The sequence below is a fragment of the Geotrypetes seraphini genome, chromosome 2 (genome assembly GCF_902459505.1).
Source record: "Geotrypetes seraphini chromosome 2, aGeoSer1.1, whole genome shotgun sequence".
Taxonomy (NCBI): Eukaryota; Metazoa; Chordata; class Amphibia; order Gymnophiona; family Dermophiidae; genus Geotrypetes; species Geotrypetes seraphini.
In genome coordinates, this window is record NC_047085.1 from 244,729,553 (window position 1) to 244,744,727 (window position 15,175).

Below are 15,175 nucleotides of genomic sequence, written 5' to 3' on the forward strand. Positions count from 1 at the left end.
TTAAAGTCCGTACGTTTGAAATCTAGGACTTTAAGTATCGTGCGGCCGCTCTCCACTTTAGCCGTTATATCAAACCAAACCGTTTGATGATCGCTATTTCCCAGGTGAGCACCCACTCGAACATTAGAGATACTCTCTCCATTTGTGAGGACCAGATCCAATATCGCTTTTTCCCTTGTGGGTTCCGTCTCCATTTGTCTGAGCAGAGCCTCTTGAAAGGCATCCACAATCTCCCTACTTCTTTCCGATTCCGCAGACGGAACATTCCAGTCCGCATCCGGCAGGTTGAAATCTCCCAATAGCAGAAACTCCTCTTTCCTTCCAAACTTTTGGATATCCACAATCAGATCCTTATCAATTTGCTGCGATTGAGTTGGAGGTCTGTAGACTACACCCACGTAGATAGAAGTTCCATCTTCTCTTTTCAGAGCAATCCATATCGCTTCTTCCTCTCCCCAGGTCCCTTGCATTTCCGTCGCTTGGATATTGATCTTTACATAGAGAGCTACTCCTCCACCTTTATGACCATCTCTGTCCTTCCTAAAAAGATTATATCCCGGTATCTTTGCATCCTATCCATGTGATTCACTGAACCATGTCTCTGTGATAGCAACAATATCTAGATCTGCCTCTTACATCAGGGATTGCAGATCATGAACCTGATTCAAAATAGCCAAGCAATTATTAGTGAATCAATCGCTTGACTATTTTGCAAGGGGTTTCACTAATTTGCTTGGGTGGATCAAATCGGGTCAGAGATTCATCACACAGTAGAAAAAACAAAATTTATACAGACATCAAAGAGTACAAATCATTCAGAGCGAACAATTAGTTTACAGTGTTCCATAATACTGTAAATTAATCCAAAAACCAGGATCGGTCAGCATCATCAATCATTGGAATGCTTCTATAAAAAGTGTAGTCTTGAGCAATTTTCTTAAACTTCTGAAAATCAGACAGAACTCTTTGTGGTCCAGTTAATTTGTTCCACGGATTTACTCCTATGATGGAAATAGCAGATCTCATATTCTCATAGTGCACTTTTGAGAAGTCCATCCACGACAATTGCACCCTCAGACCGCAAAGTTCTAAGTGGTCAATAGATTGCCATGGTTTACGATAAATACCAGGGAATATCATGATAAATGACTTTGAATACCAGTACTAATGTCTTGAAAACAATACATAAGTGTACAGGATGCCAATGGAGTTTCCTCAACCAAGGTGTTATGTGTTCAAATTTTCTAACACCACAAATCAGCCTTGCAGCAGCGTTTTGAATCACTTATAGCGCTTTACACTGTACTGTTGTAATCCCTAAATAAAGAGCATTGCAATAGTCCAATTTTGATAAGACAATCATCTATACCACAATATGGAAATCATATGTCGACTTCATCGTTTTTAAATGTCTTAACAATCACAGCTGGAGAAAAGCAGATTTAACTACTGACAAAACTTGATCCTTCATACTAAGGGCTCCTTTTACTAAGCTGCGATAGCATTTTTAGCACGCGCAGAATTTTATTGCGCGCTAAACCCACGCTACGCGGCTAGAACTAACATAAGCTCAATGCTGGCATTAGCGTCTAGCGTGCGTGGCAATTTAGCGCACGCTAAAACCGTTAATGCACCTTAGTAAAAGGAGCCTTAAGTGTAGAATACATCCAAACTCCTAAAATTTTCAATTTTCGTTGTATCACTAAGATCTGATCATAAACCTTAATCTACTGATCATTATGGGGGACTTCAAAGCAAACGTAGGAAATACATCTGAAGATACAGTGGTTGGACAGCACGGCTTGGGAGAAGGAAATGAAGCTGGTGATAATTTAGTACAGATTTGCATAATAAACAAACCATCAATCATGAATATGCATTTCCAGCACCACAAACATCACATATATCGAAATCAAATTGACTACATCTGCATAAGACAGATGGAAATCTGCAGATTTGACTGCAAGGACTAAACCAGTTTATTATGGAAGCGACCACAAGCTTTTGATATACAAGATCAAGGTAAAGCTTTGCAACAAGATCATTAGAGACCTAAAATATGACATTGAAAACATTCCATCAGACTATTGGATAAAACTAAACAGGTTTGCCTTGCTTGATACAGGAGATAGAGAACCTGCAGAGTTATGTAATGACACCAAAACTATAATTAGTGATGAATCTTAAAAAACACTCCAGAAGAAAAAGAAATCCAAGAAATAACCTTGAATCTCAGAAGAAACCAGAAAATTAGCAGAACAAAAAAGACAAGCAAAACTCTCCGGGGATAGAGAAAAAATATCACAAATGAACCAAGTATTTCAACATTAAGTTCAGCAATACAAAGAACAATATCTCAAGGATATTGTCAAAAAATTGAATCAGAGCATGTAAATGGAAAAAAAAAAACCAGATTAGCGTATCAGGAGATTAAGAGATTGTGGAAGAAATCCCAAAGGAATGATACTGAATAATCCAAAAAGCATTAAAAAGAGATGGAAAAATATATGGAAAATTTGTACAAACAAGGCAATGAGGATAACATTGGAGAAATTGAACTGGAAACTGAAGCCAGAAAAACCCATATATTTTAAAGGAAGAAGTCATAGTAGCAATTGAAGCTTTATCGAAAAACAAGTTACCTGGTATTGACGGTATTACAGTTGAATTAATAAAAGGCTCAGAAGGTGCTATCAAGGTCCTCACTTGTCTGTGTCAACAGATATGGAAGGAAAAAACATGGCCAGTGTTCATACCTATACAAAAAAAAGGTGATGCAAAGGACTATAACAACTAAAGAATGAGTACATTAATGCCAGCAAAATATTGCTGAAAATAATACAATGAAGGCTCTAATCATACTTTGAGCAAGAGCTATCCAAAGTTCAGGCTGGTTTCAGAAAAGGCCAAGGAGCAACAGACATTATTGCTAATGTTAGATGAATATTGGAGAAGAGCAAAGAATACTAAAAACCCCTATACCTTTGCTTCATCGACTACAGCAAAGCTTTTGACTGTGTGGATAATAATAAACTAATGGGAACTTTAGTGCAAATGGAATACCTGAAAACAAAACTCAGCTGATAATGAGCCTATATGAAAATCAAGAAGTTGCAGTAAGAACTGAATATGGCAACACTGATTGGTTTCCAATAAAACATGGTGTCAGGCAAGGATGCATCTTTTCACCTTACCTGTTGAACCTGTATAGTAAAAACATCTTCAGAAAAGCAAATCTGGAAGAAGAGAGTGTTGGTTTCAAAGTTGATGGCTGAAATATAAACAACTTGTGCTATGCAGATGATACAATGCTCATCACCAGCAGTAAAGAAGACATGCTGTATCTACTGAGAAAATTCAAAGCTGAAAGTCATAACATGGGATTATAACTGAACATAAACAAGTAAAAGATCATGAACACGGAAAATGATGAAGATTTTGAACTTGAAGGCAATAGAATAGAAGTTGTAAAGGATTTCAATCTCCTGGTCTCTTTTGTAAACAAAGAAGCAACTAGCAGGGAGGAGATACTCCACAGAATAGCACTTGGTTGCTCTCCAATGAAGGCCCTCCACAAAATATTCAAAGGTAAGGAGGTAACTCTCCAAATGAAGATCAGACTTGTCTACACACTCATTTTCTCAGTGGTCAGTTACGGATGTGAAAGCTGGACACTACAGAAACAAGACAAAAAGAAGATTGACTCATTTGAACTTTGGTGCTGGAGAAGGATTTTAGGTGTGCCATGGACTAACAGAAGAACAAATCAATTCTGGAAGAGATCGAACTGGCTATCTCACTCGAAGTTCAAATGATGAAGTTACGATTGTCTTTATTTTGGTCACACCATCAGAAGAGAGAGATCACTGGAGAAGATACCATGTTTGGGAAGATCGAAGGAACAAGGCGAAGAGGGCAACCTGCAATCAGATGCCTGGACACACTGAAAACAACCATGGGGATGATGCTGGAAGACCTTTCTAGCACAAAACTGTTTTCTTTTTAGATCTGCAATTCATCAAGTCACTAGGACTCGAGCATAGGTCGATGACACCTAACAACAATAAATATATCTTTGTTATTAGATGTACAATTTCAGTAGGAGTTTGAAATAGAGCACACCGCGTGCCTTCAGAACAACTAATCAACCACAGATTTCTACAACTCATGGTGATAAAATTATTCCATTATAACCAGGTGCTCCAGATTACATAAAAAGCTAAATCAAAAGTACTCATTAAATTTGAAAGCACACACTGCTTTTTTCAGCAGACCTGAGCAAACAACAACAAAAATGAGGAAATAGCTTCTTGAATATAGGCCTTGACTGAAACAACTTGGCATCAAATTTGGCATGATGTATCCCGCCAGAATGAGAGTCATGGGCAACAATTCAACTAAAGATTTTATAAATCCTACTGAACTGACTGACTTCATTGAAGAAATTCACCAAGTGCTATTGATAAAATCTGAGCCTTTCAAAAATAAAAGAACATCACTATAATTTATATTATTATATCTGTGCTTACTCAAGGAAGAAAATCTGTATGCTGTCATGTGACATGTTCCTATACAACTATTAATCGTAATTACATTACTGTTTATCTAATATTTATATTCATATGTTTTTTTTAATGGGTTTATTAATGTGGTAAAGATAAATGTTCTCACAATTGGTTTTCCGCGGATGGATGCTCCCCCCCTCTAGCTTTACTGACCCTGACTGGGGGGGGGGGGTCAAATAATATGTACATATTACAGATGGTACTGTTATTCTCAGGTTTAGTTCTTTTGTCTCATATAATTATAAAATTACTCTCATTACTTGACATGTCATGCATTAATTTTTTGTAATTACAATGGGACCTACTTTGCAGGTATCTATTAGTCCTATATATCACTGCTTTAAAACATTTCTATACATCTTACAATGGAATTAACTTGTATTATATTCAATGCAAAAGGATTGAATAATCATATTAAATGCAAAAAACCGCTGGATTATGTATCAAAATTTAAACCAGACCTACTACTGCTTCAAGAAATGCATTTAACAGCAAGTGGATCCAGACAATTAAAAATAAAATAGCCTTTGCCAACACTATTCTCTCCAGCAGAAGGAAAAAAATGGAGTGGCAATATTAGTAAGAATTAGACCTGTTATAATAGTGTCATCTCATATCACAGATACAAAGGGCAAATGGATAAAAGTTAATTTAGAAATAAATGGTAATGCAATATCAATAATAAATGTATATTGCCCTAATATAGATAATCCCATATTTTATGATGAGGTAGCTGAATTAGAGAATGACACGGGGACAAATTTTTCCCTGTCCCTACAGGAACTCAATTTTCCCGTCCCGGTGAGTTCTTTCCCTGTCCCTCCCCCATTCCTTCAAGTTCTGTCTTCATCTACACAAGCTTCAAACACTTTAAATTGTTTGAGGCTTGTGCAGTTAAGGAAGAGCTTACAGGAATAGGGCAGGGACAGGGACAGCGACAACACTCGCAGGGACAGGATGGGGAAATTGAGTTCCTAAGGGGATGGGGAAAAATTTGTCCCTATGTCATTCTCTAAACTGCAGGTCTAGTAAGAGACTGTGATATTCCAGTAATTATTGGAGGAGATTTCAGCCTTATTCTAGACCTTATGCTTGAGAGAAAGTCAAATGCATCATTAAAAAATTGAAATCTTGGTATAGATTAAAAGACTTAGGCCTTCTTTTAAGAAACTGCGATAGCACTGCTCCAGACGCTCACTGAGTTCCTATGAGCATTGGGAGCAGCGTGGGCCATTCAGCGTGGCTCCCCACGCTAGAAACTGCTATCGCAGTTTTCTAAAAGAGGAGGTTAATATACAGCAATTCAAATTGATAGATCCTTGGAGGTTTACCTATCCCACAGATAAAGGCTATTTTTTTTTTTCTCTGCACCACACTCAACATATTCTTGGATTAACTTTTATCTCATTAGCAATTCCTTGGCCAAAAATATTGAGTCATCAGAAATTACTGAAATATCTATATCAGATCATGTTCCAGTTATAAGAAAACTTAAAAGTATGTGCAGAGACAGGAGAACACAGATCCCATTCTCCTACCCATCATTCAAGGGCATTCAACGCAAGAATATGTATGATGACCTCCTAGCAACGCAGGCGGCGAAGCTAGACCCCTCCATCTCTATTCTGTTGACAACCACATGTGACCTTAAATCTTTTCGAAAAGAAATCAAAACTCTATTATTCAAAGAAACTATCTTGTCCGCTTATCCCCCTCCTCCATAACATCCCCCTCCCTGCATATCCCACCATATAACCAACCCTAATCTCCTCCCTCCCTACAAGTTTCCTCAAATGTCCCCCTTTTCTTAAATTTACCCTCTTAGCCTCCACTTCCTTAAATTCACCCGCTATGTATCTAACCCTATCTCTTATTCTAGCATCTCTATGTATCTTTCCTTAAAATTTGTAACTTCCTGGAAATGTCCAGCCATCTTCAATTGTAATCCGCTTAGAACTGCAAGGTACAGGCGGAATAGAAGTCTCTAACGTAATGTAATGTAATATGAATCAGTAGCATTTTAATACCTCCGAGTTAATGGAAGATGGCTTTGATGAACATTTATTTATTTTAAAACATTTCTTTCTCACTAACATCCTACAGTTCTGAGCGAGTTACAACAAATCACTCATAATTGAAAACATATAATCAACAAACATTAGACAGGGAGAAGACTATAAGCTAACAGGTTATCTAAAACAGAGCAACAAACTTAATTCATCATACCCACTTACACATGTAACATATTCAAAAAGATATTATCTACTTCTTTACTATCAAAAAGCACTAAGATACATCTTGGCGTTGCTTATCAGATATTTTTAGAGGGAAATTCTGGTAAGGGCTGCCTAAAGTTAGGACCATGCCTGCTGATGCCTAACTTAATTGTTTTAAAAAGCTTTAAGCAGCATAATTCATTGCTGTAAAAACCAATTAAAAACAATTTTTAAAAAACCTAGGCACCTCCCAGGACTGGTGGCTATAATCAGGGTGGCCTTTTAATCTATACCAAGATTTCGATTTTTTAATGATGCATTTGACTTTCTCTCAAGCATAGGGTCTAGAATAAGGCTGAAATTTCCTCCAATAATTACTGGAATATCACAGTCTCTTACTAGACATTCAGTTTAGAGAATGACATAGGGACAAATTTTTCCCCATCCCCGTAGGAACTCAATTTCCCCATCCTGTCCCTGCGAGTGTTGTCGCTGTCCCTGTCTTAGTGATGCCGCTCATTTAAATAATTTCTAGTTTCCAAGTTTCTTTATTCTTTGATATACCATTTATAAAACAGGTACCTAAATGGTTTACAATGGAGTCAGTCTAAAAAAAGTTTAAAATTAAAAATAAAAATATTGTAAAATTAAAATAAAAGTAAGAGAAGGGAGCATGAAAGACTTACATACTGGAGACAAGACGGGAGGAGGGGCTTAGTAAAATGATAAATACATCGAGATCTGAAAATAAAAATAAAGGGGTGGAAAGTGGAGGGGAGGAAAATACATAATGGTAGAGCTCACTTCAAAAGAAGTGTTTTAGCAAAATCTTTTGAAGAGTTATGTAGATTCTGTTTGAAAGAAAGTAAGTCAGAGGCTGTAGGCATCTTTAAAAAGAAGTCTTAAGTTTGGGTTTGAATTTTTCAAGAGAGTTTTCTAAGCGGAGGTCCAGTGGGAGGGCATTCCACAGAGAGGGGGTAGTAACCAAAAAAACCTGATTTACGGGTTGTGTCATAGAATAGTTTACATAGTGAAGGGATAGTAAACAGATTTAGACTGTTGGAGCAAAGAGTCCTAGAGGGAGCATAAGGGATCAGAAGTTTGTCAGTAGATTAAATTATAATTTTTGGTGGAACTCCTTATGTCATTTTTATAAAATGGAGAGACTTATTGCAATACAAGAAGGGTTGTTTCAGGAAATTTCAAGATATTTGGGAGCCATTAACAAAGTATTGTAATGATAAGAAAAATCTTGTTTCCCTTAAATTTACAAGTTCAATTATGGGGTGGGAGGGAGGGTATTTTTATTGTTAAATGTTGTATAAGTATTGATTATATGATAGATAAGGGTGGGGAGGGAGGGAGATAAGAGAATATTATATGTATCATTGTTGATTATTAAGTGATATATTTATGGTTATTTGTATGGATATGTTATCACACTTATAAGTTTTAAAATGAATAAATTTTTTTTTTTTTAAAAAGAAGTTTGTCAATAAAAGTTGGTGAGTTGGAATATTTGGTTTTGAATGTTAGTAGAAGTATTTTGTAGGATAGATGATGGGTATTGGGAAACCAGTGTGCTTTACGAAGAAGCGGGTGATGGTCAAATTTCTTTGCTCGGTAAATTAGTTTAACTGCAGTATTTTGCAGGAGTTGAAGACGACGTATCTCTTTCTGCGTTATGCCCTGGGGGGCCCAGTGTACTTGTGTGCCTAGGGGCTCTCAAGAATTAATCCTGCCATGGATGTAAGGTAAAGAGATATCAGAAGAGATGATTTACGGTGGCCTTTGAAATAAAGGATAGTGGTGTTAGGCCTATTAATGATAGTTCGGTTGAGTGATGTGCTTGAAATCCAGTTTGGAGAACATTGTTTTTTTCCGCAAAATTCAAGAGTTGATTAAAATCCAGCTTTCCTGTGACTTTGGCAAGAGGGTAAATGCGCAATTGGTTGATAGTTATTGGTCTTCGCAACTAGGCATATTTAAGGGCAGAGTTGGCTTTAGGCATCATTAAGCACCGCTAACAGTGATTCCATGGTGAACCTAGGTACCGGAAATGTAGGCCATTAAATGTAGGCAATTAAAACCCTGTGATTGACACGTAGCAGATGCCATTTTTCTAGGTGCCTGCTGTTTCATGTGCCACTTATAGAATCAGCTCCCGAAAGACTATGGGTTCCTTTTTCAAAGGTGCGTTAGGGCCTTAACGCACGAAATAGCGCACGCTAAAATGCCGTGTGCGCAAGACGCTACCGCCTCCTCTTAAGCAGGCGGTAGTTTTTTGGCTAGCGCGTGCTATAGCATGTGCTATTCCAGTATGTGTGCTAAAAACGCCAGTGTACCTTTGTAAAAGGAGCCCTATATTATGGGAAGTATCATCTCCTGTATTGCAAATAATAAAAAAGTAAGAAATAAGGAACTTCACAAATAAGAATAGAATATCAAGGAAATTTTGCATTGAATACAATACATAAGGAATATCCATCAGATATTAATATTTTAAAATCACTTCTTGATGTGCAATATGCATATATTGTTGCATTAAGCAAAACTGCAAATAATCTGATTTTTATGGAATATGTTCAATATTATGCAACTAGTTAGCAAAATATCTTACATTTAAGTCAAATAAGACACATATATCTAATATCACAGATAATAATAGTAAGATTTTGACAGATGTTGATATATTATATTGCTCTCACTGATTTTACAATTTATTATATACTTCTGAAATAGTAGGTAATACAGATCCAGTTCTTTTATTAGAAAATTTAGAGCATCAAAAATTAAAAGAAAAAGCGTTATTGTAAAGAACATTGGTAAAGAAATAATTACAGCCTTAGATAGCATGGCTATAAAAAAAAGAAAAGAAATCTGGCACAGATGGTCTACCATCTGAATTATATCAGTCTTTTAAATATATCCTAGTATCATACTCCACACTTGTAGGCATCAGAAATGGGGAGGGTGGGGGGTGCATGGGAGCCATCGCCTCCCCAAACATTGGCACAGAATCCACATAGGCCTTCTCCTCCTTCCTTCCAGCCAAACTTCTTCACAAAGCCATGGGCAGCTGATCCAGAAGTCTTCCCTCTGACATCAGTGGAAAACTCCCTCTGACATCAGAAGGAAGGCTTATGGGGGCTGGGCATGAGACTGGTGGGCAGGGGTGAAAGAAGCAGCACACAGTCTAGAGGATGAGAGAGAGATAAATGTTGGATATGGCAGTAGAGGGGGTAGGAGAGATGCACCCTAGATCCTTCTCTCTCTCTCTTTACCCATTCCCTTTGCAGAAAGGGAATACAGTAAAAGAATACAGTAAAAGAGAGGGAAACATGTTGCACATGGGGATGGAGGATAGAGAGGAAGAAATGCTGTGCAGGGATAGAGAGGGGAAAAAGCGTGTGCTTTGTGTACTTAAATTTTGTGGTTACCATTATGTATTAATACGATCATATTGTCTGTATATGAAAAATGAATGGAAGAAATGGCATTACAATTAGTACTATTATTATGGAGATAGGGTCTGGGGCAGGGTCTCAAGTGGAGTTTTTACCCCCCAAACAAAACTGTATTCCACTGTCTTTGACCACACTTACTAGGTTTCTTTAAATATCTAATCCAAACAGGCCAGGTATATGGTACTTTCACATAAACTATGATCATTGTGTTATCAAACCAGATAAAAATACTCACAAGTTCAGAACTAAAGACCATTATCACTGATAAATGTGGATGCAAAATTGTATGCAAACATTTTAGCGAATAGACTCCAAAGTATAAGTGTTACCAAATTTAATTCATCCTGATCAAAATGGAAGGCTATCTTGTGACAATACTAGAATGTTTGCCATTGTCATAATTCAAACTAACAACAACTTCTCCAGCTTTAATGACTATCCTATAGCTTTTATATTAAGACAGAGCTCTAAGGGGAAAATTCTAGAAGAGGTGCCTAATTTAATTAGTAAATTGGCTTGAATTATGAGCTTTAACTAGCTCATAATTGAAAAAAAAAGAATTGGGTGATAGATGCCTATGTGAAGCCCAAACTATGCTCAAAAGTAGACCTGGTTTTCATTTGCCTACAATGTAGGCATGAGATGGACGCCCTAGGACGCTCAGCATTATGCAAATGAATCGAAGGACACCCATATTGAAGCCTCACCTATTCCACGCCATCACCTATTCCATTAGGCATGAGTTTTCCCAATGGGTGTCCATGAAATTGTGAACACGCCTATAAAGTAACGTTTACATCCTTTGGCGTCCATGTGCCAATTATTGCTTGTTAAGACCCTTAAATGGCTCATTAACCACTTAGTTTGGACGCCTAAGTCCCGCTCAGTGTTAGGTGGGATTTAGGCGTCCTTTATAGAATTGGGGCCTGTACACCTTTAAATCTCTGACCTACATTACAGGTGACCAAGTTTTAAGTTAGACATGATTTTGTAATATGCGCTTAAGTGTGATTGACAAAAGATAGACGCCTATCTTTTTAGATACCATTTACAGAATTTCCCCCTAAATGGCTAATGGAAGAACAAGTACAGTGTCCTCCTGCATGTTAAGTTTATCCTTACTATTAAAAAAAGTCATAGCTTCCAAATGGTACAAACACTTAAAGGAACGTAGATACAAATATAACTATGGAATATAATCTATATGGGAAAATGAACTCAGAACTCATATGACAGAGGTAGAGAATGACACGAGGACAAATTTGTCCCCATTCCTGCTGGAACTCAATTTCTCCATCCCCATGAGTTTTGTCACTATCCCTGTCTCTGCCTCATTCCTGCAAACTCTACTTTAACCACACAAGCCTCAAACACTTATGATTTTAAAGTGTTTGAAGCTTGTGCAGATGAGGACAGAGCTTGCAGGAATGGGGTGGGGATAGGAAAATGAGTTGCCGAAAGGACGGGGAAAAATTTGTTCCCGTGTCATTCTCTAGTCAGAGGCACAATGGGAATATACATGGATTTCTCTTTTTCAAAGCCTAGTGTTCGACAAGCATAACCCAATCTACTTTCTTCATTATGTATAAAGCATATTGGACTCTTTTTAAAACTATCTAACCAGTGTTCTTCAACCTTTTTACACCTATGGACCAGCGAAAATAAAATAATTATTTTGTGGACCAGGAAACTATTAAGACTGAAATAAAAACCAATGTAGATAGTATTTTTATTTAGTAATTAAACAACAATTTAAATTTATAGTAACTAACATTATTTAAATTTTCTACATATCATTCCAATGTATATCGTCCCTCTGCATCTCTATCTATCCCTGTCTAGCAACTACACTCTGCGTCCTTGTCCCTTTTTACCCATGTGATCAGTATTGCCCTTCTGTGCCCCTATCCCTTCTCCATCCCCCTCTGTGTCTGTCCCTATTCTCCATGCACAGCATCTCTTCTTCTCTGGGCATCATCTCTCTATTCTTTTCTGCCCGGAGCCCAGGCCTCATACCCTATTGCTTATATGCCTTCCTTGCTCTCCCCCTGTTGTTAGCATCTCTCCCTTCCTGAGTCCACTGTCCCCATCCACCAATTCACTCTCTCTACCTCCCTTCTCAACTGCCCTCCCCACAGTCCAGCAGCATCTCTCCTTCTCCCTCCCTCCCTCTAGGTCCAGTAGCAGCTCTCTATTTCTTTTTTTCTGTCCAGCAGCAGCTCCCCCTTCACTATCCTCCATTTCCAGTCCAGTGTGGCAACTCCCCCCCCCCAGCTCTCCTACTCCCATTCACCCTACCAGCAACAGCTCCCCTTTCCACCTCCAACCAGTGGCAACAGCACCTTCCCTTACCCGGACTAGCAGCAGCTCAGTGTTTTAACTTGCCTGCAGCAGTGTCAGTAGCGTCAGCACAACGATTCACTTAGGCAGCATTGATGAGTCGCGCCTGAGGAAAGAGGAAGTTGCATCATCCGAGGCGGGCTGCGACTAGGCAAAAGCCCCAAGGCTGCCTAAGTGAATCACTGCGCTGACGCTACTGGAACTGCTGCAGGCATGGTAGAATACTGAGAGCTGCTGTGAGGGGAAGGGAGGAAGCTGGGAAGAGTGACTACTGGGAAGAGAGTCACTGCTATTCGGGGGGGGGGAAGCAAAATGTCAGCTGCATCAAAAAAAGGAGGGAGACACAAGGTTACCCAGCTCATCGGGCTCCCCTGATGTCCTCGGGCCATGACGGATTGGCAGGAAATTTTTGTGGACCGGTACCAGTCCGTGGACCGACGGTTAAAGAACACTGATGTAAATTATCAGATGACTTACAAAAAAAACTTGCTGGTCATGTAAGAAAGATGTTCTTACATATGGATCAGATGATTTTTGCATATGTGCTTGTTATACATTTTTATAACTTTTAATTTGTATTAATTAATTTTTAAATTAAATTTTATTAATTTGGATGTTATAGGATATTATGTGTTAGAAATGTTATTTCCTTTTTTCTTTTCTATTTAAATGGAGTTCTTTTCATAATTATGATTGAATTATATTGTAAACTGCTTTGATCATTTTTGGCTGTATATGCGGAATATAAAGATTTTAATAAACATAAACAAACATTAAACCCTATTGAGATTCTATATAGAAAACAATGAACCTCTGATATACAATTTGGTGGTGAATATTGTATGAAGAACAAGTTAGATAAGATGAAAGCTTGTTTGTTAAAAAAAATCTAATATTATTGACACTACGGTTAATCCTATGTGAATAGAAAGATTTTTCTACAGTAAATTGGTTTACAACAAATGGTGGAATTATGTCTGCCTTTATGCTAAATATGAAAAATTGCAGCAGAAAGATCTAATACTTTACATATCTGGGAAAAAATTTGGACACCTTTGAATGAGTTTTGTACACTTAGGGCTCCTTTTACTAAGGTGCTCTAGCGTTTTTAGCACGCGCTTCATTGCCACATGCGCTAATCCCGTGCTACATGCCAAGAACTAATGCCATCTCAATGCTGGCATTAGCGTCTAGCGCGTGCGGCAATGCAGCGTGCACTAATCGTGCGCTAAAACCACTAACGCAGCTTAGTAAAAGGAGCCCTTAAGATGCATTACGTTGCACATCTAATTCTACTGGTTGTATTCAGATTAATAACTAAGCTTTGATACCTCTTAATATTACAAATTATGGGCTCATTTTACAAAGGTGGGTTAGGGCTAAAATGCCACGCGCTAGCCGCTACTACCTCCTCTTGAGCAAGTGGTAGTTTTTTGGGTAGCGCGCGCTATAGCGCGTGCTAATCCGGTGTGTGCGCTAAAAACGCTAGCGCACCTTTGTAAAAGGAGCCCTATATCACTAGGTAAAATTACATTGTTATCTTATATATACAATTTTCACGTTTTACTGAGCTATTTGGAACTATAACTTCATACTGACATCTGTTACGTTATTATTGTTGCTCAGTTTATTGTATATTTTGTATATGTTTTAAAATGAAAAATTTCAATAACAAGATATATAATAAATGTACGTTTGGTACAGTCCAGTACCCTGACTCAATCTTGCAGGATGGTGAAAGGATATTTTACGCAGTACCTTCTTCAGAATGAGGATCCCTTCCTGTGTATTCTCATCGGTGGTGATGTCAAACAGGTTCCCCCCATCACCTGGAACAATGTTGTACTCGATCTCCGCATTCTTCCCAAAATCGGGGTCCACGGCTCTGATCCTTCCAACGATAAATCCAACAGTGAAGGATTCTGGCACTTTCAAATGGAAGATACCTGGGGGGTATAAGCAATATGCAATGTGCCTTAACACATTTTCTTGATACATCCTATTAATGTGCATTGATTTTGATGTGTTTGATGTGTTTTAATGCTTACACCGAGGGGGTGATTCTATAAGGAGCCACCTAGATTTAAGCAGGAGAAGGACAAGTCTATAAACTGGGAACTAACATTTATGTACCCAATGCATACGTAAATGTATAAAATGCTAGCATAAACATGCATAGAAGCGTATTTATTAGTATGCCATCTAAGCACTTCTATGTAACACACGACTATCTTGAATAGCACATTTTTGCAAGTAGGGTATACACATGGTTTGTACATGGGTAGGACATAGGTAAGGCTCCTATTTATACACCTAACTTACAAAATACTGTATGTTACATGTGTCCCTGCCACATTTAGATGCCCAGACCAATACCAGCTCTATGGCTGGTATAAATACAGGTGCCTACATATTGTATTCTATAAATAAGCCTACGCACCTAGCTTCCACTATAGATCAGACTCCTACCATGCAGCCTCAGGGCACCTAGTTTAAGAATTACCTCCCAAGTGTATATGTAAATGGCAATATTCTAGCCATTTACATATGTATGTGAACCCATACATGCTACCAGATCCCCAGTGTG

The 15,175-nt window shown here is 38.0% G+C and overlaps 1 protein-coding gene across 5 annotated transcripts in view; it reads right to left on the reverse strand.

Moving 5' to 3' along the window:
* The window catches only part of CDH12 (cadherin 12), a 799,528-nt gene that overhangs the window by 104,035 nt on the left and 680,318 nt on the right, over positions 1-15,175 (reverse strand). For all 5 annotated transcript variants that reach the window (XM_033935287.1, XM_033935284.1, XM_033935288.1 and 2 more), the window contains one exon: positions 14,347-14,534. In XM_033935287.1, the coding sequence (XP_033791178.1) occupies positions 14,347-14,534 (188 nt within the window). The remainder of the gene's footprint in view (positions 1-14,346; positions 14,535-15,175) is intronic.